General features: G+C 37.4%; 1 protein-coding gene across 1 annotated transcript; it reads right to left on the bottom strand.

Moving 5' to 3' along the window:
• Nucleotides 1-1,090: 1,090 nt before the first annotated feature.
• Nucleotides 1,091-2,458, bottom strand: LOC131153961 (3-ketoacyl-CoA synthase 7-like). Its single transcript, XM_058106406.1, has one exon. It carries the CDS (start codon nucleotides 2,456-2,458, stop codon nucleotides 1,091-1,093), a length of 1,368 nt encoding a protein of 455 aa, XP_057962389.1.
• Between the last annotated feature and the right edge of the window lie 21,225 nt (nucleotides 2,459-23,683).

The following is a 23,683-nucleotide window of genomic DNA, read 5'->3' as shown; positions in this document are numbered from 1 at the left end:
ATATGATTATTGAAAGTGACTCGCGAATTATTGTTGATTGACTTCAGAAAGGTAAATGTGCCTTGTGGTATCTTTGGAATTTTTGGGAGGACCTCATGGCAGAACTAGAAGGAGTGAACTTCATGATAATCCATCAATATAAGGAAGGCAATAATGCGACTTATTTTCTCGCTAGAGAATGAGAAATGAGAAACAATGTCATCTATGAAAAACAACATCTTTTACCACGTTCTCTAAAAGGTATCTTTTGGATGGATATGTTGGGTCTCACTTCTTTTCATTATTAGTTCAATCTCTCTATTTTTGTTTGGTTGGTTTAGTTTTTTTGATTTTATTTTATTTTATTTTTTTTATTTTTGATAGGTTTGTTTAAATTTATTTCTTATTTATCTTTATTTGGATTTGTAGTCCTATTTTTAGTTGGTTGTTGGTGTTGTTTTTGGGAGGTCTTTAATTTTTTCTTTAATTTGTAATCTCTCAATACTTGTCTTGTAACTATGGTATTCCTCTACCAAAAGTGAGGGTATATCAATAAATAAATGGAGGTGCCGCTCTCTTTTAGTAAAAAAAAAAACATAATTTTTTAATAGAGAGAAAGTCTAAGCATTGTAACTCGTGCCAATGAAAGGTTTGAGACAACCTCTACGATGTGAGCATTTGACAACTTGATGGTGATTTTTCTTCTATAATTTCGCAATTTAGCATGACTTTCATTCTCTATAAACAAGCAATTGGAATTATATGATATTTAATTTCAGATGACTCAATTCATAATTTCAAGGATTAATTTTAATTAATATTTGAGATTTTCCCCTAGACAAGCAATATTGAGAAATGAAAGATGACTTAAAAAAAGTGTACGAGTAGCAAAGCAAAACAAGCCATTGAAGGTTAGGGGAGGGAAAAAAAGTGAAGGGACCATTGGAGAGCTCTATCCTTTTATTTTCAATCAGCAACTTAAATTATTGCTTTTGTAATTCATCACTTGCCTTAGAAGCAGGATGAACTAGGACATGCTTACCCTAAATTCAGTCCTAGTACTAATTGCTATTAAGCTCAGTTCATTATACTTTGAATTTTTACATTGATCTTAATTATCAATCACCTCTGGCACCTCCACTGGGTATCGATGGATCCTATCTGACCATGCATTTGAATTGTCTGGCTTGAGTTTCGTAATGCATTTCCAAACTGCACTGTTACACTTGAAACCACTCCCAAAACCAAGCTGCCAAACTCTATCACCCCTTTTCATCCTTCCCTTAGCTTCGAGATAGCAAAGTGAGTACCACGTCGATGAAGACGATGTGTTTCCAAATCTATAAAGTGTCATTTTTGATGCCTCAACATCCCTATCTGTTAACTTTAGCCTATCCTTTATAGTGTCGATCACGGACTTTCCCCCAGCATGAATGCAGAAATGCTCGAAAGCCTTCCTAAAATCTGGTATATAAGCCCCCCTTTTCCTTGCCCGGGGCCATACTTTCTTCCATATAATGGATAAAATGTATTTGATCTGTTCGGAGTAGGGAAGAACCATTGAACCTAGAGATGTCATGTTAGCTTTCAAAGCTTCTCCTGCTACTTGTATTATTGATCTTGAGAGGGCCACCCCGGTGTAACCGTCGTCGTCCGGTTCTTGGATAACACACTTGTAAGCACCTTCCATAGACCCAAGATGAGTTCGGACCGTTTGTTGAAGTTCATACTTAGCTATGTCCCGGTCCCGTTTTCGATTAGATAGCAAAATTGCAGCGCCTCCCATTCGAAACAAGCAGTTGGCAAGCAGCATGGACTTCATCCTTCCCTGGTATAAATTTGAGGACAGCAATTCTACACTAAGTACCAAAGCTAATGAGTTCTTGCGAACCTTGAGGAGGTCTTGAGCCAAGCAGATTGACAAAATTCCAGCACTGCAGCCCATCCCAGAGAGATTAAAGCTTATGACATTGCTTTTAAGCCCAAATTTATTGATGATCATTGCAGCTATTGAGGGAGTTGGGCAAGTGAGGCTGCAATTGGTGATGAGGATGTCAATGCTACTTGGGCTAATGTTATGCTTGGTGAACAGATCTTTAACTACTGAAAACAGAACTGTTTCTACTTCGAGTGCCGTAGAACTCAAGGCAGGATCGGCCGGTGGGAGTAAATAGTAACTGGCAGGCAAGTGGGTTTCACTTCCAATGCCTGATCTCTCTATCATTTTCTTTTGAAACTCAATGGTCTGGGAGTCAAATTTGTCCATGATGTGGGCGTGTTCTATGAGTGTCGAGGCTGGTGCTCGATGGTCGTCCGGCGATCGGTAACATACGAAATTGATGAGATAAATGCGATTGGATTTGAATGAGAGGTAAATTGCAGTTGCTATGAGAGCAGTTGCTGCAAGCACTTTGAAATGGGTAAAAATGACAAAGATCTGTAAAGGATTAATCTCATGATCAAGTGTAAAGTTCTCCATTCTTCACCATCAAAACTTGAGTAATTGTTCAATATGGTTTTACCATTTAAGGGACAATATATGTTTATATATATAAATGCCATGGCAATTGGTTCATACAAGAAAGAAGAGTGTGCCTTTGATTTGGCATAACTGACGGATGGTTTAAGGCTCATTCATAGTAAATGAAGTACTCAATTCCCAACTCATGGCACATGCATTTTTCACTGTAAAAAAAATAAAAAAGTAAATTCATACAGCTTAATATATGGGTTCCTCGCCAGAATTTCAAATAATGGAGTAAATAAATGAAAGAATGAGAAGAAGAAATTGTTGTGTTCGACCTCCATTGCAGAATTTTCCAGATTAGCTAATTATGTATTTTGGTCAGAGGCGTGAACAACTTTTCCATGGCTGCGTATTTTTTAAACGTGGGCTGCTTCACTCCAAGTATTAGTAAAGAAATCCATTTTCTGTGTTCGCAAAACGCCCCACCTGAGATCATATTAAGGCCTGCACAATACGTGGTTAGCGCAGGTTTCAAACCCCTGCTGCTGCCATCAAAGGATGACTGCAAATAACAAATATTAGATGTCCTCAAGTTTTCCAGGAGTCCACAGTGGAACAGAAGCTGTGAGAAACCCTTTTGTTTTGTTTTATTGATTGATTTATTTATTTTTTTGGTTTTTGTTGTTCATTAGAAGTCGCAGGCCCATTGGGCTCTCGATATGCTCCAACCCTTTTCACTTTAGTCTAATGTCAAGATCCAAGACTTCTAACACTTCTCAAGGTTCCTCTTAACATCAATTTGAAAATCTTCGCCATACCTAAATAGGAAAGATGCTTGTTCACGGGCTTACACGGGTGTAGGAGAGAGAATGAAATAGAATGGACCCACTTTTGTGGGCCTTTAATGATCACAAGCTTATGGATAATTACTTTATTTGATCATGATTTGACACATTTAGTTAGGTGGAATTCCACCAAAAGGTTTTTTAAATTAAAGACATCGACTAATATTGTTACTTAAAGGAAGTTGGGGTGACTTCTTGGAGCACCCAATTGAACTCTAATATCAAAAGAGAAGTGAGTAGAACAATATAGTGGTCATGGGAGATTTTTTTGGTCAATTGGAAGTTCATATTACGTTTAGGTTATACAACGGGAGGTAGTCCATCTCTCATCTGATACCCCTTCACATGATTCAAACTCGAGGCCTCTAACATGAATGTCTCAGGCGTTAATCATTGTGATGTCTTCTAAAAGACTGTGTCCATGCGGAGATGGACAATCAAAAAGTAAAGTTTAATTTGGGGAAAAATTCAAATTTAAATGATGTTGTGTAGTTAGTTTTATCTTGATAGTTGAGTATACATAGTCAGTTTTTTGTTGGGGAAGAGGTGGGTTACGGAGGTGATGTCCAAAACACTATGACCCAAAAATAAACCTTTCGTAAGTCTAATCAATACTAAGTAGAATAATTAATTGTCCAAAGACAGAAATACATAACAACTAAACACATAAATTTAGCCACATAATTACAAAAAGAACACCAAAATTTACGTGGAAAATCATTCGGTGTGAAGGGAAAAATCACGCGATTGCAGTTTACTTCCAATCTTCCACTATTTCAAAATAGTAATGCTACAATAGGTCTTTTCTAATTAAATGTAGAGGCATGCATAAACTACAATCGTCAAGAATTACAAATTCTTGGCATTGAAAAATAAAATGAGCCATCAACATCAAGGTGGAATCAAACTTGAATGAGAAATGGGGAGGACTCACACAAAATAAGGGCTGTTGTCCAAGCAACGAAACCAAAGCTATGTAGTTTCAAATGACAATCACACTGACTAGAATGAAGGAGGATGAGTCACAAACAATCGGTAAAAATTTTAGTTCAATCAGACGAGAAATCACCATCCGATCGTCAAGATCAAACTGTTTGTGGAGACATCTTCAATCATGAATTTTCAGCAAACTATTTTATTCTCTCCATCACTCTTTCTTGGTTGTCCCAAGGATGCGCGAAACTTTGTTTTTTTCTTCAGCAATAGCTTCCCAAAAGAGGTGCTTATTTACTACTCAAAAGATGACCCACCATCTTCCAAAGAAAGTCACTCTCGATTAATAAAGAACCATTCCATTCCAACTAAGAATTTTCACCCTACAATTTTCTTCCTAATCTTCTCCAAAAGAGGCTCCAAGATCCTGGAAGACAATTTTCCAAAAACCAAAGGCGCACCCAAATACGTAACTGAGAATTTACCTTCCATGAAACCCGTGATTCTCAATAAACCACGTTTTCAAGCAAGAGTAATATATTTCGAAAGGAATAACGCAGACAGTCTTATTGATTTTTTGATAGACCTGTTTAGATTTATTTCTTATTTAGTTTTGTTGGGATTTGTAATCCTATTTTGGTGGGTTGTTGGTATTGTTTTTAGGAGGCCTTTAATTTTTTTATTTGTAACCTCCCAATGGTTGTCTTGTAACCACGGTATTCCTTCACCAAAAGTGAGAGCATATCAATAAATAAATGAAGGTGACGTCCTTGTTTTTTTTTTTTTAAAAAAAAAAAACACCATTCCATTCCAAGACAACCAATGGGATACCACTAAGGACAAAGACTCTGCACTCTATTTGGACATGAATTTTACTTGGGTATTGATCAAGACTTCCTAGAGAATCATTTACACATGTAGGTCATCCTTCACATAGGGGAAACCCAACATTTTTCATCTAACTCAACTAAAATTTTAAAACAAAGAGTTGAGGTTTGTTATTCCTAATTTTGAGTGGTGGAATTAAGATTTGAAGCTTCTCAGTATTGAAATTTATAGTTGCGCTTGTTGTGCCAATTGATTGTGGATGAGATCTTACCCTTATCTTTGTGCATTTCTTATTCAACTGGCGTGAAGGCTTATTCCCAATGATTATAATTATCTACACCTCTAGTTTTTTCTAATAAAGATATATTGTAATTTTACTGTTTCACTCTGGAAGATTTTAGAAGTACATTTTGGTTTCCTGATTTTCCTCCTTCATAGCCACTAGTTTCTATAGCTTTCCATACTGTCGTCTCACGTGTGTAGGTTTGTGGCTGATTTTGAATCTATTGAAATCTATAATTGACTTTTATACAACTTGATTACAATGATTATAGGCAATTTAGGAAAAAATATATGATAGTAATCATTTAGTGAAGATAGTCGGCATACAAAAAAAAAAACTCGCCTAGTAAGCTAAATCTTGTGCCGTCCATTATAGGAAGTGATTAGGTGGAGAATCACTCAAAAAATGTGTAAATTAAATATCATAGGCGAGACAAAATTTATCTATGTGATGAAATCACTTATCTTCTAGACGATAGAAAATATAGAGTCAACAAACAATGATGTTGCCTAACTCATTGGGGAAAGGTAGCCTATCATGAAGCGACAAGCTGGGAAATAAGTATTGGGCAAACATTTAACCTATAATAATTAGAACTTTTAATCTTAAGAAATGATCCTAATTTATGATTAGATTTTAAATGTTTTATATGCTTTCTCTATTATTAGAAATTACTATTTTGAATTTATACTTGTAATTGTAAAATTAATGTATGTTTGACCCTAAAATGTATATATATGTGAAATAGTTATTGTAAGGGGATCTCCAACTTAACTCAACAAACATCATGCAATAACCCAACAGTAAACAAACCCAAGTACTATTTATTCTTTTTATCTCTTTATTTCTTTTTCTCTCGCTTTTTTCTCTCCTTATATAGTCTCTTCTATCTTTATCTTTCATTACCTTTTCGAATTAAAGCCTTTTTACCTCCTCCTTTTCTCCTTATATGATTTTTACGATTTTATCCTTATTCTTATACTTTTGATGAGAGTTGACATAATGAGTCCATTCGCCATCAATCTAATATCTACCAAATTAAACTCCTTAGAAGGTGCTTGATTAGACAGCAAAATTGCAGCGCCTCTCATTCAAAACAAGCAGTTGGCAAACAACATGGACTTCATCCTTCTCTGGTATAAATTGGAGGACAACAATTCTACACTAATTACCAAAGCTAATGAGTTCTTGCATGTGAACCTTGAGGAGGTCTTGAGCCAAGCAGCAGGTTGACAGAATTCTAGCACTGTAGCCTATCCTAGAGAGATTAAAGCTCATGACATTGCTTTTAAGCCTAAATTTATTGATGATCATTGCAGCTATTGAGGGAGTTGGGCAAGTGAGGCTGCAATTGGTGACGAGGATATCAATGCTATTGACCCACCCATGTGGGTGCATTTATTGTTGCTTGGGAAGTTGCAGCTCATAGAGCATGCACAACCTTAAGCATGCAGTTTGTCTTTATTGATGCTCCATCTCAATGTTTCCATCTGATATATTTATATGTGCAATGCTTTGTAAAACAATGTGTGTGCGCAAAAGAAAATATACAACAGAGAAGAATAGAGATTGCTATGTGCTGAGTGTATGAGGCAGAGTGGTTTTGAGCTAGAGTTGAGTGAGAGTGTGTTTTCCTCCTCCACTATATTTTTCCTTATTGATCATATAGTGTGACTCCCTCTCTCCCATGGATGTAGGCCGAGTTTTGGCCGAACCATGTAATTTCATTTGTGTTTAGTGTGTTTTGTGTGATTGTGATTGTGCTTTATGTTGCTGGATTCATCCCCTTACCCTTAACAACCGGTATTAGAGCTTGGAAAGGGTAAGGAGCATTATTTAAAATAAAATAAAATAAAATCTGAGCTTACCTTCGGGCTCGGCGACGTCGAGACGAAGCTCGGACAGCAATCACAGAGGCTTTGCCATACCAGCTCCTTGAGTTGCTTGCTCGCGAAGATCGCACGTAACTGCTGATTGTGTCGGATCTTTTAGCTGTGAGTGATTGCAGCATCAGGTTGTCTAGTGTGTGAAGAACACATTTTTTTTTTTAGCACAGGGGCAGAGACAGAGAAAGGTGAAAAGGAAGAATTTTTTTTTCTGCGCAGAGGCAGAGATGGAGAAAGGGTGAAGTGGATGTAGAATCTTCCACTACAAGTCATTTAACAACAAAGGTTTTTTTTTTTTAAATATAAAAAAAAGGGGTGGTCACATCTTAACTTTTTTTCTTACACTTGATAATTGCTTTGGAGTTCTTTTGCATTGGAGAACATAGTGTGCAGGAAAAATTTGTTTGCTAACACGCCACATCCAATTGTCCACGTCACCAGTAGGGACCCCTGCCACGTCACCAGTGGGGGGGCCCACCTACCACGTTGTTTGTGGGATCCACATATATCGGGTCAGACCTATTCCTAACTATTTTGGCCGTTTCGGACGCATTGGTGTTGTAAATTTTGCCAAAATCAGCCTCTAAGTTGCTTTTTTATAATGGATGACAATTCATCCAAATTCGGCGTGGAGAAATTTGATTGTCGGAACAATTTCAATTTGTGGCAGAGTATAGTCAAGGATATCTTGATTCAGCGTGACTTGATCAAGCCGCTAATCAGTAAGAAGTCAGAAAATATCAATGATGATGATTGGGCAGAGATGGAAATGAAAACAGTTAGTATTATTCATTTATGCTTGTCAAATGAAGTTAAATATTCTATTTTAGATGAATCATCACCTGTTGAGCTATGGAATAAATTAGAAAAGAGATACATGTAAAAATCTTTAACAAACAAGCGAGTTTTGAAGAAGAAACTCTTTCAGCTAAAAATGGAAGAAAAGGTAAATATTATTGACCACATAAATGATTACAACAAGATCATGACCTAGTTAATGAGTCTTGGTGTAAAAGTTGAAGAAGAAGATAAAGCACTTCTTCTCCTGGTATCTCTACCACCTTCTTATGATAGTCTTGTCACAGCATTGCTTGTTGGTAAGGAAACATTGAATTTAGAAGAAGTGATGGCTTCACTACAAGATACTGACACCCTCAGAAAGCCAATTGTTAACCTCCAAGGGCGTGCCTTGGTCACACAAGGTGAGAAACAGACCAGGGGAAAAAATCAAAACAAAAATCAAAACCGTAGAAGATCGAGAAGTAGACGGTCCAAATTAAGAGCTCTGGGAAATTCCAATAACACTCAGAACAAAAAGTAGATTGAGTGTTGGAATTGTGGCGAGATTGGCCACTACAAAAATCAATGTCAATCTCAGAAGAAGGAGCCAGAAAATAAGACCGAAGCAAATGTCGCCTCTTCTTCAGGAGAAGGAGATGCATGGTTATGCTCTTTGGAAAGGAAGGGAGAGTCTTGGGTATTAGACTCTGGAGCCTCGTTTCACACAACAGGTAACAAAGAAATGCTTAACAAGTATGTGCCGGGTAATTTTGGCAATGTTTATCTTGGTGATGAGAAACCTTGTGAAATTGTAGGAAAAGGAGAAGCAAAAATAAATTTGACAGGTACCACCTAAAGTTTGACTGATGTAAGATATATCCCTGATCTCAAGAAAAATTTAATATTTGTTAGACAGCTTGCAAGTAAAGGCTACACTACAACCTTTTGTGGTGATAGTTGGAAAATTTCCAAAGGCGCAATGACATGCTTGCGCGGTAAGAAAACCGGTACTCTTTATATGACTGCATATGCTTGCATGTCAATTTCAGTTGCTACAGGGAATGAAATTCAAACCTATGGCACCAGAGACTCGGTTACATGAGTGAGAAAGGTTTGAAAATCATGAACTTAAAGGGAAAGATATTAGGTCTCCAGTCAGCTAATATTGACCAATGTGAGAGTTGCATCTTTGGAAAATATAAAAGAGTCAGCTTTCAGACATTCGGTAGTGCCAAAGAAAGAAAATTTAGAGCTGGTGCACATTGGTGATTGGGGACCGAGCCCAGTTTCATCCATTGGCGGGAAATCCTATTTCATCACCTTTATTGACGATCATTCCTGGAAGGTATGGGTTTATTTCTTAAGAAATAAATATGAAGTGTATGATGTTTTTAGGAAATGGAAGGCCATGGTGGAAAATGAAACAGGCTTGAAAATCAAAAAGCTAAGATCAGACAATGGTGGTGAATACGAAGATAGAGAATTCAAAAAGTTTTGCTATGAGCATGGGATCAAACTTGAAAGAACCGTGCCAGGTACACCCCAACACATCGGCATAGCAGAACGAATGAACAAAACCTTGATTGAGAGAGCCAGAAGTATGCGATTATAAGTAGGTTTACCAAAGCAGTTTTAGGCAGAAGCTATCAACACAACTGCTTATCTAATCAACTGAAGTCCATCAGTACCATTGCAGTTCCAGTTACCAGAGGAGGTATGGAGCAAAAAGGAGGTAAAAATTTCACATTTAAAAGTTTTTGGTTGTGTTGCTTATGTACAAAGAAGTGATCACTGATTACACGTCAAAACTGCGTAATTGGACGTTTAACCCGGGCTTTACGGTTTATATTTTTAATTAAATGTCCAAAATTGTCCAATTTTTTAATAAAGTGCCAAAATCATAATTCTTGAACTTTATTGCACTATTTATGAAATTTTGGTATTTTTTTGTCACAGGAAAATTCCCCGAAATTAAAACCGACACCTGTTCGTATTTTGTGCATAACTTTTCCGTCCGAGCTCTGATCAAGACGATTAAAATTTTTGGAGAAAAAGGAAAGGATTATCTACAACTTTTGTGTTTTGATTTTTGTGAGATACGGGCTCCAAAAGAGTCAGATTTGCGATGAACAGAGAATGAAAAAAATATAGCAATTCGGGTCTCCTATCCGGGTCTAGGGCACCCAATGCCTCCTTTAAATCTCCTTCTCTTCCTCTCCTTGCGCAGGCAGCCCCGTGGGGATTCTCCTCTCCTCTTCCTCTTCTTCTTCTTCTTCTTCTTCTTCTTCTTCTTCTTCTTCTTCTTCTTCTTCTTCTTTAGTTTACTTTGTTTTTTTTTCATCTTGCTCTCTTTCTTCCCTTTACTTTCTCTCCCTCAAACTCTCCTCTCTTCCCCTGCTCTTCCTCTCCCTCTGGTTCTCTGTTTAGCTACCAGTCCCTCGACCACAGCACAACACAGCCCCCATCCTCCTCTGAGCCAGCAGTCCCCATCCGTACCGTAAACACTAGCCAGCAACAGCCCCATAGCCCACTCCAGCCTGCAGCAATTCTCCAGCAGCTACACAGCAGCAGCAGCTGGAGGTCCTCTGCAGCAACACCAGAAAACTGGCATGCCATATGCTGTTCCACCCGAGAGTCCCTCCACGCACGTCCAGTTGTGCAACTTCCATCAACTCTCGCGGCCACAGCTCCACGGATATCTCTCTCTTTCCTTTTAGTTTCTTTATTTTTCTACTTTTTTTTTTATTGCAATGGAATATTTATCTTGTTTTTATTGGCCGTTTAGACTTAATAGTTTCTAAGGGATATTGATGTTTTATTGAAGTTCAATTTATTTTATTATTTACTTATCTTGTTCCTAGAATAGTTGTCTTTTCAAGATTTCCATTACACAGTTTTTACCGGAGTTTGGGTTACCTAGGATCGACTTGATTAAAACTCATGTTTTTATTTTATTTTATTTTCTCGTTATCATCTAAGTGTTATATTTTGGTTGTGCCTTAATTTAGATTGTAGTTGTGATTTGAGCTTTCAATTTTGTTAAAGATCCGATTTTTATTGGTCGCGCGTGTGTGTTTGGTTGAGTTTCCATTGAGTATTTTTAATTCCGTGTCCAAAGTTACCATCTTTTATAATGCATGTTTATGTATTTCCTTAAGTAGACTAGGATTTCTATTCTTGTTTTTTAATTTAGTGAATGTTAGTTTTAGGGTTTTTAAATTACGTGCCATTTAATTCGTCAGAAGTAAAATTGAATAACCTTGAAAACCTGAATCTGAACTGAGTTCAGTACCTTTTTAATTTTGATTGGAAGAACGTAAAATTTGAGATTGAAACGCATTCCCTAAGGAGATGATCTAGCCCTGGGGCTTAATATTAAACGACAGAACTCCTATACTTGGGATAGCTTTCGAGCTGCTCATTTTTCGAGTGAGTTAATCACGCTAGGAGCAAGCTTGATCCAAAATCTCAAAAATGCACATTTCTTGGATATGGTAAAGATGAGTTTGGTTACCGCATCTAGGATGATCAAAACAAGAAAATAATTAGAATTCAAGATGTTGTTTTCAATGAGAAGGTTATGTACAAAGACGCGACATCATCAAGTAATCCTGCACTATATAACCCTAATATTGTAGAGTTGGATGATTTCACTAACAGCAACGTGGCAAAACAGACTATTGATAATTCCTAGACAAGGGAATCTATCATAGAGGAGTGCTCTGAAGCACCACAAACTCCAACTCCGACTCCTAATCTTACACTAAGGAGTCTTCCCGACCACATGTACCAAATAGGCGATATTTGGATTATTTGTTATTAATTGATGCAGGTGAACCGGAGTGCTATGATGAAGTATGTAAGGTGGATGAGGCTTGTAAGTGGGAACTTACCATGAAAAATGAGATGAAATCCCTCACTGACAACAGGACTTGGGAGCTAACTAGATTACCTAGGGGAAAAGAAGCTCTTAAAAAAAAAATAGGTGTACCGCATAAAAGAAGAGCATGATGGTTGGAGAAGATACAAAGTAAGATTCATGGTAAAGGTTTCCAACAAATAGAAGGTATTGACTACTCAGAAATCTTCTCACCAGTTGTGAAACACACAACCATTCGAACAGTTTTGAGCATTGTTGCAGCAGATAATTTACACCTCGAGCAATTAGATGTAAAAACTTCTTTCCTCCATGGTGATCTAGAGGAGGAAATATACATGCACCAATTTGAAGGTTTTGTAGAGAAAGGCAAGGAAAAACTTGTTTGCAGGTTGAATAAGAGTTTGTATGGTTTGAAACAGGCTCCAAGATAATGGCAATCAGAATGCTATACACTTAGCGAAGAAAATAACATTCCACTCAAAGATCAAGCACATTGGACTCCGCTATCACTTCATCCGATCTATTTTATACGATGGGGTATTGGCAGTTGAGAAAATCGTTGGCAGTCAAAACCTGTAGATATGTTGAAAAAGATAGTGACTAGAGAGAAATTGGAGTTATGCTCAGATTGAGTGGGTCTCCTAGATTTACTGAAATCATCCAGAAGTTGATCCCTGCATGTGCACCTCAATGAGGGGGTGCGGGCACTCTCTTGAGGGAGTGTGGACGCCTTGAGTCTAGGGCGAGGTCACAGTGTTAGAGCATCAGAGTAGCGGACACTTGGTTGCCCCCACATGTTTGGAGGGGCTGATTTGTTGACCCACCCATGTGGATGCATTTATTGCTACTTGGGATGTTGCAGCTCATGGAGCATGCGCAGCCTCGAGCATGTAGTTTGTATTTATTGCTGCTCCATCTCAACGTTCTCCTCTGATATATTTATATGTGCAATGCTTTGTAAAGCAGTGTGTGTGTGCAAAAGAAAATATATAGCATAGAAGAATAAAGATTGTTGTGTGCTGAGTGCGTAAGGCAAAGTGGTTTTGAGCTAGAGTTAAGTGAGAGTGTGTTCTCCTCCTCCACTTTATTTTTCCTTATTGATCATATAGTGTGACTCCCTATCTCCTATGGATGTAGGCTGAGTTTGGCTGAACCACGTAATTTCCTTTGTGTTTAGTGTGTTCTGTGTGATTGTGATTGTGCTTTATGTTGTTGGATTCATCCCCTTACGCCTTAACAAATGCTACTTAGGCTAATGTTATGCTTGGTGAATAGATCTTTAACTACGGAAAACAAAACTGTTTCTAATTCGAGTGTTGTAGAACTCGAGGAAGGATCGGCCGGTGGGAGTAAATAGAAACTAGTTGGAAAGTGGGTTTCACTTCCAATGTTTGATCTCTCTATCATTTTCCTTCGAAACTCAATGGTCTGGGCCTTAAATTTGTTTATGATGTGGGTGTGTTCTATAAGTGTCGAGGCTGGAGCTTGATGGTCACCGGGTGATTGGTAATACACAAAATTGATGATATAAATGCACTTGGATTTGAATGAGAGGTAAATTGCAGTTGCTATAAGAGCAGTTTCTGTAAGCACTTTGAAATGGGTAAAAAGGATAAAGATCAGTAAAAGATTAATCTCATGATCAAGTGTAAATTTATCCATTCTTCACCATCAAAACTTGAGTAATTATTGAATATGGTTTTACTAAAGGACAATATATGTTTATATGTATTAATGCCATGACAATTGGTTCATACATCCCAATATATATATATAATCACATCTTCAAATAGAACTCCTATCTCAAGATCAGATTCTTCCATACCTTTTTTCTTCTATAATTTCTTCATTTTCCTCTAACTCGATTGAGTCTCCTACGTCTCCAAATTGGTTTTGAGTATGTGTTGACTCTTTAGGTTCAATCATAGTTAGCAATGGTTGCACTGATACACCTTTCAAAGGCAGTACATTTTTAAATGGAAAAGAATCCTAAGAAAATATGGCATCTCGGTATTCAAAAAACTTTCTAGTATTAAGTTCTATTACCTTGTAGTCCTTCTTTCCTAAGATATATATATTCCATAAATACACACTTTCTAGATCTCGTAGCAAACGTATCATGTGGCTTCGATTTAACATAAAAATAACACAAACATCCAAATACCCTGAGATGCTCATATGAGGTTTTTTCTTTGAACAAAATCTCATGTGGAGATTTTCCATTAAAAATTGATGTGGGAAGAAGATTTATCAAATGTGCTACTATCGTTACACATTCTCCCCAATATCTTAAGAGTAGATTAGCCTGAAATCGGAGTGCTCTTGCAACCTCCAAGAGGTACCTGTGCTTTCTTTCCACCATGCCATTTTGTTAGGGTGTGTGTGGACAACTAGTTTGGTGTATGATTCGTTTGTCTAAAATAAATTTCTTAAAATTCCTATACACAATCTTTTGGGCATTATCTGATTGAACTGATTTCACCTATACCCCAAATTGAGTTTCGATAATTTTTAAAAATTGTTCAAATAAAAATAAGGCTTCACTTTTATTTTTCATTAAGTAAACCCAAGTACCTCTCGAATAATTATCAACAATAGTGAAAAAATAGTGAGCTCCAGAATGTGTGCTAGTTTCTTAAGGTCCCCAAGTATCAACATGGATTAATTCAAATAAGTTTCTTGATTTATTTCTATTAGTAGGAAATGACAATTGGGTTTTTCTAGCCCTATGTCATGCATCGCATAAGGAAATGTTTTTATTTTTAACTTAAGCATCAAATAAACATTTTAATCTAGAAAATGGGATATGTCCAAACCTCCAGTGTAAGTGCAATTTTGGTTAATTTTTCAATCTCACGACATTTGAACAAATCTGATTTTCCTCTTCAAAATAGTAGAGCACCACCCCCCCTCCCCCCCCCGCGCTTCCATTCTACTCGATCCAATCACAATCTTGGTGGTAAGGTCTTGCAAAATACATCCATTTGGGAAAAAATGTTACAAAACATTTTAAATCTTGGGTAAGCCTACTAATTGATGCTAAATTGCAGGTGAACTTTGGTAAGAAAAGAACATCCTTTAGCACAATATTTTGATTTAGTTGGATATTTCCAACACAATCAACTTGTGACTTTCTTCCATCAGGTAGCGTAACTTGTAAAATAGATTTTCTTAGTTTTTTTTCATTTTAATAGCTTTGAATCTGATACAACATGATCAGATGTTCCACTGTCCAAAATCCAATTTTGAGAATAAGAAATTTTATGAACAAAGTTTATGGTAGGTGTTCCTTGTTTCTGTTCACTAAGTATGGCCATTAGCTGATCAAACTGAGTTTGTGACAACCCAAATGGGTTAAGAATAATCGATTGTTGGCTTGTTTGTTGTTGAGGATATGCCTTCTTCTCCTTCGTTTTTTTCACTGCTACATTAATCGATGTCTTTGCTTGAAAATTATTTTTCTTCCCTTGCCAATTTGGAGGATAGCCGACAATCTCAAAACAATTCTCTTTTGTGTGACTTGTCTGCGCTGTGTTTTGGTGGCTTATTTCTTCAAGTTGATGACATACACAAGGGGGAGAACATAGTTAATATTAGAAAAAATGGGAAAAACCATCGACAGTTTGATAGATTTCCCAAATTATTGCTCTCGGTATTTTATACCGTCGACAGATTTCTTGAAACTATTGACGGATTTGTTCTGGGTAGTAAGGCTAAATTGAAAATTTGAATATGAACGTTAAGTTGGTTGGGTTTTGGGGGAAACTTATGAAGGAAACTTTATTTATACACTTGTTTGAGTGTATTGAGAGAAGAAGATCATTGTTGTTGGAATTCATGTAGAGGGGAGGTCAATTGGGTATTTAAAAATTTCTCCTCCTAGGTTTATCTAAATCAGCAGTATTACACAACCTAAGGTCTATCTATGCAATTATAAACTCAATCATTCATAATACTAAATCACTAACATTCAAGTGTTGAAATTTAAATTGCGAAAATTAAAAGCAGGCAGAAGAAATGTTATCAGGGTTCGGCCAATACTGCCTACGTCCCCACTTCAAGCTCGTAAGCCTGAGGATTCCACTACAGCTCACTTAACAAGTGGTGCGGCACCGGTTACAGCCAGGTCAAATTATCAGGGCTGACGTTAACCTTTACACACCCTCCTTACAAGGCGGAGAAGGCCTTAACAACCGATTCTTATGAGCTAGATCAAACCCCCTTAGGCCACGCCTAGAATACAACAGACAATTTAAATTTGCGTACAATTTTAATGCTTTTAAACACAAGAAGATTTGTATAGATACAACACCGTATAATTAATGCACATCAACAAGATAGAAACTATAAGCTTAGTGCCAATGAAGTGTAATCACACTCAATCTAATGTCAATAGACAATCAAGAGCAAGATTGTATTCTGAATCTAACTTTGAAACACTTTATCAGTATATATCAATCAAGAGTAGAGTTTCAAAGATTTCCAAATAGTGTAATCAAAATCTCTCAAAATGATTTTCTCAAAATTCTAGCTCAAGAAATACTTGTAATAAAAGCTTGTAAAAAATGTTTTGCTTTACAAATCACAATGCAAGCTTAGGAGTCTTGCAATACGAATGCAAAGACTCACAAACTATAAATTTTCCCCAACCAATGGATTTATTAATTAAATCAGGGGAAAAACTTTTGGCTAAAACTCTCAATAAAAAATAATCAAACAATCAAACACAATGAGAGTTATAGCAATAGTGAGCTATGTAGGATGATGTAGGATACACTCACACAAGATTATTTTTTCAAAGGAATGCTCAATGGAAGAGTATATGGGTTGTGTGTGAAGAAAGAGCTCTCAAAAATTCAGAGAAAATTTTCTTAATCAAATTCCCTAATCTTGGCTTAATCTTTGTAAATGAACTCATATATATAGCTACTTATAAAATTTTGACCGTTGGGACACAAGGGTAATTTTAAAATTATTTTAAACATGTTTAAGTAAAATAACCCAGTTTTACCCTTAATTATTTACGGTAAAAATTGGCCAACCTGAGAGTTTTGGCGAGCCATAGGTTCGGTCGCCCGAACACTCACAACTAGAAAGGCAATTTTGAAGTTCGGGTGCTGGGTGGGAACTTCATGTGGCTGAACCAAGGCGATTTCCGAACTGCTCGAGGTTCGGTTGCCCAGTCTTAAGTTCGGTTGCCCAAGGGTATTTTGAACGTAAATGTTCGGGCACCTGAGTTTTTGGAAAAGTCCTTAATAGGAGTTTAGTTGGCCATGAACATTAAGTTCATTTCGGATCGATCGCCTGAAGTCAGGTTAACATTTTGACTTCTCTGTGTTCGATCGACCAAGGCGTTTTGAATGCTAAGATTCGGTCACCCATATCCTTAATACTTTAACACCTAAGTTCTATTTTTCAAAATTGATTTCCCCTGATAGCATATATGATAATGAGGATTTACCTAAGTGCTTGTGTAAGGATCTAGGGTATTTTCTAATGTCTAGGAATTTTAACTTAGCCTAAAAAACTTGGCGTGTAGGGACCTAGGGTCGTTCTAAGGCCTTTGAGCTTGTAGTTCCTACCATTCATGACATGCATAACTTATTACAGACCTTTGTATAATTAGATATTACAGACCCAAATTAAAAATACAAAGACATTAAACACTTTGGATCTTCTTTTTCTTCAAGTCAATATGTGCCACCATATGATTTTTCCAATTTGATCCTGCACACAAACTCGGCAAAAAACGAGATCGGACTCAAAAAGTCAATAATTGTGAATTGTATTGTATTGTCTTCTTTGACATTTACATAGTGAAAGTTTTTGCTGATTACTCCCATGGATGTAGGCATTGCCAAACAACGAAAATCTGGGTTGTTATTATTCTTGCTTTTAAATATACTATGTATGTGTATTTCATATACGTTCTTCATTTATTGTTGCGTTTAATTCTGCTGTGTAGATTCTACTTCTTTCTCAATAATTGGCATCAGAGCATTGTTGTTATGGCATCGTCATTTGCAAAATTTGATGTGGTCAAATTTGATGGAAGTGGAAACTTCGATTTGTGGCAAAGGAGAGTGAAAGACTTTCTTGTGCAGCAAGGGATGGTGAAGGCCTTGTATGGTGTTCAACCAAAAGGTATGGATGAGGCTAATTGGAAAGAATTAGAGGAAAAGGCTATTTCTACAATACGATTGTATTTGGCCGACAAAGTGCTCTAGTGTAGTGACCCGAAGAACTATGACATTTAAATAAACAAAAAAAAAAGGAAAAGGGGAACTGAATTTGGTATGTAACAGGGGTGTCGTCGACGAACGTAGCATGTTCGTTGATGAACACACTTGAGAAGATCGTCGACAAGGGCATGTGTCTTTTCGACGAGAAGATACTGAAAAATTGTATTTCAGTTCTGAATTTCGTTGATGAGAAATAAGCATTCGTCGACGAACATCCTTCATGGCCTCGTCGATGAAGGGACATGTCTCGTCGATGAAGGCAAGTGTATAAATAGCCTAAACTAGATTTTTCTGCCAAAAATTTCATAAAAAAACACTCCCTCTCTCTCTTGTTCGTCCCTTCCCCCTTCTCTCTAGGATTTCGGGCCGAATCCTCGCCGGTTCGACGATCCAAGGCCACCACGACACTCCTGGGAAAGTTCTCTTCAAGTGTGCTTGAGTGGATCATTGGTGGGGTTAATGTGGATTCCATCCCAAATTCAGGGTAAGATTTTTTATTTGATATTTGGCTTACCAACAGTTGTAGAAAATGTAGTAGTCGAAGAAATACTGAAGTTTTGTTTAGGGGGATATTGTTTTCAAGGTGTTTGGTGAGGAACCCTGTAGGTGTAAGGCTAGACATTGTAGGGGTTTTTTAGAAATCAGGTAAGGGGATAAAGTAAGTTAGTCTTTTTATGAAAGTATATTTATTATTTTACAGCATTTAATTTCAGATAAATATGTATATTGTAAAATTATGCTATGAATAATGTTGTTGATCAGAAATATGTTTAATATCTAATTTGTGTGGCATGAGTAAATTTACCATGAAAAAATATGATGATAGAATATTATATTTTTACTGCTACCAGGAAAATGTTATAATGATACAAAATTTTACATGATATAACGGCGTACAGGCCGGAGTTTTTATATGATATGTCGGTGTACGGGCCGAGAGTTTTATATGAAATACCGTCGTATGGGCCAAAGGTTTTATGATATGCAATACTAGCGTACGGGCCGTGATTTATAAAATATGAAATACCGGCATACCAGCCGTAATTTATAAAATATGAAATCCTGGAGCAAGGGCTGAAGATTTTATGATATGTTATGCAAAATTTTATCATGATTTTAACTTGATAGTTATTATTATGAAATAGTCATGTATCATTTTTTTGGAATATGTTATATGTTATCAGAATCTGGTTTGCTTGGTTTAGGCTTTCACGAAGCACGGTGCCATAGCTATATAATTATAATCATGATTATGTTAGTGCTACCACTTGCCATACAGTGCAGTGGGAGATTGGTAGTCGATGTGGTTTATTGTAGTGTTGGCGCCCTCTGCTGTATGGACCAGGAGAGGCAGACCCATCGTACTTACAAACTTTTGCTTTTGACTCGGCAGTGGTCAGTCAGCCATTGTCGGGTCTCACCTTCGGGCCGCACAACCCAGTCATATGGGGGTAAGACATGACACTAGCCAGCTAACCATCCAGGATGTTTTCTATGTATTATTATAAGAGATGATTTATTCGTATCGAAATTCAGTATGTTATACCATGTTATGATTATATATGTTTTCTATATATGATACAGACCATTTTATCAAGTATGTTCATGTACTGTTATATGTATAACCTGCAATTACTCATGTTGCCACACACTGGTATTAGTTTATTTTTTCTTACTGAGAGTTGTCTCATCCCAAATTATATAAACATTTCGGGAGCCCCAGATAGGAGAGCGGATAAAGTTATGCAGCAATAGTGTTCAGTTGTGCTACCCTCTTTTGAAGAGTAAGTCTTTTGCTAGGGTCAGACGAATTTTTGGATGGTGACCCTAGGATGCTTTTGGTTATTTTAAGTTGTGTGTATTCAGATGATGGTGGTAGTAAACTCTGGTATAGTGATGAATGAAAGTTTGATATATGTATGTTATTACGTTTCCCGATGTTTAGGTATTAGTACTGTATTTCATGTTTTCCCTTGGTACCGTGGGTCCAGGTGGATTATGTTTTACCAAGATTATTATATTGAACATGATGAAAAAAAAAATGTATGGTAAATAAGTAGGTCGTTATAGTTTGGTATCAAAGCCTAGGTTATTAGGTTTTGTAGACTTTAAAGTGTAGCGATAACGATACCAGAGTATTGGAAAAGGATTTAAGGTTTTGTTCTATGGTTTAGAAACAGGACTTACGTGGTGGTTTTTATGTTTTTCATGGGGTGACGATTTCAAGAAAACCATAGTCGGGTTGTGTTCCTATAATGTAGGACTGGATCTAGAAATAAGATGAGGATGTCAAGATAGGAAACTATGTTAGGTGCGTAAATCATAAGGATAGGGTTTCTAAATCACATTTATTGTTTTTCAGGATGGACCCAGGAGGCGGTAGTGCTTATGCGAGCTGTAGTGATGGAGTAGGGCCTTCGAGTGTAGGCGGGACTAATTCTGATGCGGTACTACGCAGTGTGTCTCAGAAGGTTATGGCTGAGATCGCTGGGAGCTCCAGAGAGCAGGGAGGTCCGTCTGCATGCCATGGGTGCATGATAGAGAAGTTTACAAAGATGAATCCTCAGGCATTTTTAGAAAGAGTTGATCCTGCAGCTGTTAAGAATTGGATGCAGGAGATCGAGAAAGTCTTGGCCGTATTACAGTGTAAGAAGGAACAAAGGGTCCTTTTTGCCACCTATAAACTGGTAGGAGAGGCCGAGAGGTGGTGGACTGCTATGAGACTTTTGAAGCAGCAGAGGACGATGCTAATAGCTATGACATGAGACCGATTTAAAGAATTATTCTTTGACAAATATTTTCCAGCTACTGTCAGGGAAGTTAAAGTGGAAGAGTTCCTAAATCTGAAGCAGGGACAGCTGTCAGTCTAGCAGTATGCGGCGCAATTTATAAAGCTTTCTTGCTTTGCTCCGTATATTATTTATGATGAGGTAAAGAAGGTGAGACAGTTTGAAAGAGGATTGAGACGAGGCATATACAAGCATGTGGTAATGCTGAAGATACAAGACTTTGATGAGTTAGTCGACAGAGCAGCCTTGGCAGAGGTTAGTGAGCATATGGACGCAGGGGAACAGGGACAGAAGAAGAGATCTACACCTTCAAGCTATCAGCAGGGTCTTAGGCAGGGTCAGTGGAGGAGTGGAAACTATGGCAGAGGACAAAAGTAGAAGACTGGAGGTTATGAGGGTCAGGTGGTGTAGAATTTTCCTGTCTGTTAGATTTGTGGGAGGAAACACTGGGGAGAATGTCGAGTAGGGAGAGTTGTCTGCTATCGTTGTGGTAGATAGGGACATCTGGTGCGAGATTGCCCTACACCACTAGATATTGTTCCTGCTCCCAGACTGTACCAGGGAGGCTATCAAATGCCACGTGGAGGCTAGCAGAGGAATGTCGCTCCAGCTAGAGTTTTCACTTTGACGCCAAGTGATGTTGAGACAATCGGCGACGTGGTGATAGGTATGGTTAGCATGTTTTCCTTTAAAGTTATTGTATTGTTTGCTTCAGGAGCCACATATTTGTTCGTGTCTATGGAGTGTATTAGATTAGGTGGGCTGAAAACACAATTATTAGATACCGAATTGTTAGTAACTACACCGAAAGGGTTAATAGTGACGTGTAGTAGAGTGTTCCGGGGTTGTCCAGTTGATATTTTGGGGAAAATTTTGTCTGCTGATCTGATAGTGCTAGACATGCACGAGTTTGATGTAATATTTGGCATGGATTGGTTGGCAGCCAATTACGCAAGGATATACTATCTTTTGAAAGAAGTAATATTCAGACCTCCAGGAAGACCAAAATTCATGTTTATAGGGTCGTCAGTTCAATCTCCAGCTCAGTTAGTTTTAGCTATTCAGGCGAGGAGACTGCTCCTGAGTGGTTGTCACAGATTTGTGGCATTTGCGAAGGAAATGATAGGAAATAAATTAAAGCTCAATAGTACGCTTGTAGTAAAGGATTTTACAGATCTTTTTTGAGATGAGTTACTGAGCTTGCCACCTAATCAAAAGGTAGATTTTTCTATTGATCTGCTCTTAGGTACAACGCCGATTTATAAAGCACCCTACTGAATGGCGCCAGTAGAGTTGGCAAAATTAAAGAATTAGTTGCAAGATTTTCTTAATAAGGGATTTATACGGCCTAGTGTATCTCCGTGGGGAGCTCCAGTATTATTTGTGAAGAAGAAAGACGGGACCATGAGGATGTTTATAGATTATAGGGAAATTAATAAAGTGATTATCAAGAACAAGTATCTTCTACCCCGTATAGATGGTTTATTTGACCAGCTCCGGGGTACCGGGTGTATTCTAAGATTGACCTCAGATTAGGCTATCATCAGGTGAAGGTGAAAGCAGAAGACATTCGGAAAATAGCTTTCAAGACTAGATATGGACATTATGAATTCCTCGTTATGCCGTTTGGTTTAATGAATGCTCCTGCTGTATTTACGGACTTGATGAACAGAGTTTCCACCAATATTTAGACCAATTTGTTGTTGTTTTTATTAATGATGTACTAGTCTATTCAAAGAGTTATGAGGAGCATGAGATGCATTTGAGGAAGGTTTTACAGACGCCTAGGGAAAAGAAGTTATACACCAAGTTCATAAAATATGAATTCTGGTTCGAGAAAGTTGTGTTGTTGGGGCATGTTATCTTAGGGGACGAAATTTTTGTGGATCCTAGTAAGATTGATGTGGTAGTGAATTGGGCTAGACCAAGGAATGTCCAAAAGATTAGGAGTTTCTTAGGGCTAGCTCGGTATTACTGTCGTTTTGTTGAGAGATTCTCAGTGTTATCAAGGCCTCTAACACGATTAACTAGGAAGAACGTCAGGTTTGAATGGGATGATAGTTGTAAATAGAGTTTTCAGGAATTGAAGCAAAGGCTTGTCACAGCACCAGTGCTAATCATCCCATCAGGGGGTGAGGGTTATGTTATCTATAGTGATACATCATTGAAGGGACTTAACTGTGTATTGATGTACCATGGTAGGGTAGTAGCGTATGCTTCCAAGCAGTTGTAAGAGTATGAAAAGAACTACCCTACCCATGATCTTGAGTTGGTTGTAGTAGTACATGCATTAAAGATTTGGAGGCATTACCTATATGGCAAGCGATATGAAATCTTCTCTGACCATAAGAGTTTAAAGTACTTTTTCACTCAAAAGGAATTGAATATAAGGCAGAGAAGGTGGTTGGAGTTCATTAAAGATTTTGATTGTACTATCAGTTATCACCCAGGAAAAGCAAACGTGGTAGCTGATGCACTGAGCAGGATGTCTGTGGAACTAGCACTGGTAACTATGGAGATTTAGTATTCGATCATGATGGATCTAGAGAGATTCGACATAGAATTGATCGAGAGTGGTCCTCAGGTATGTATTGCCTGAAACGACCTACTAATAAAATAAAATTATTTTCTCCTATTTTAATATCCAACAATAACCTAAACAGCGGAAGGCCAATCATATAAAATAAGTCCACATATAATACAATACCAGAGTATCAAATCATTTCATGATATACAAACATCATTGTTTCTCTCGAAACTACCCTTTCTAA

This window comes from Malania oleifera, chromosome 4 (assembly GCF_029873635.1).
Source record: "Malania oleifera isolate guangnan ecotype guangnan chromosome 4, ASM2987363v1, whole genome shotgun sequence".
Lineage (NCBI taxonomy): Eukaryota > Viridiplantae > Streptophyta > Magnoliopsida > Santalales > Ximeniaceae > Malania > Malania oleifera.
This window is presented reverse-complemented; position numbering and strand designations above follow the sequence as displayed.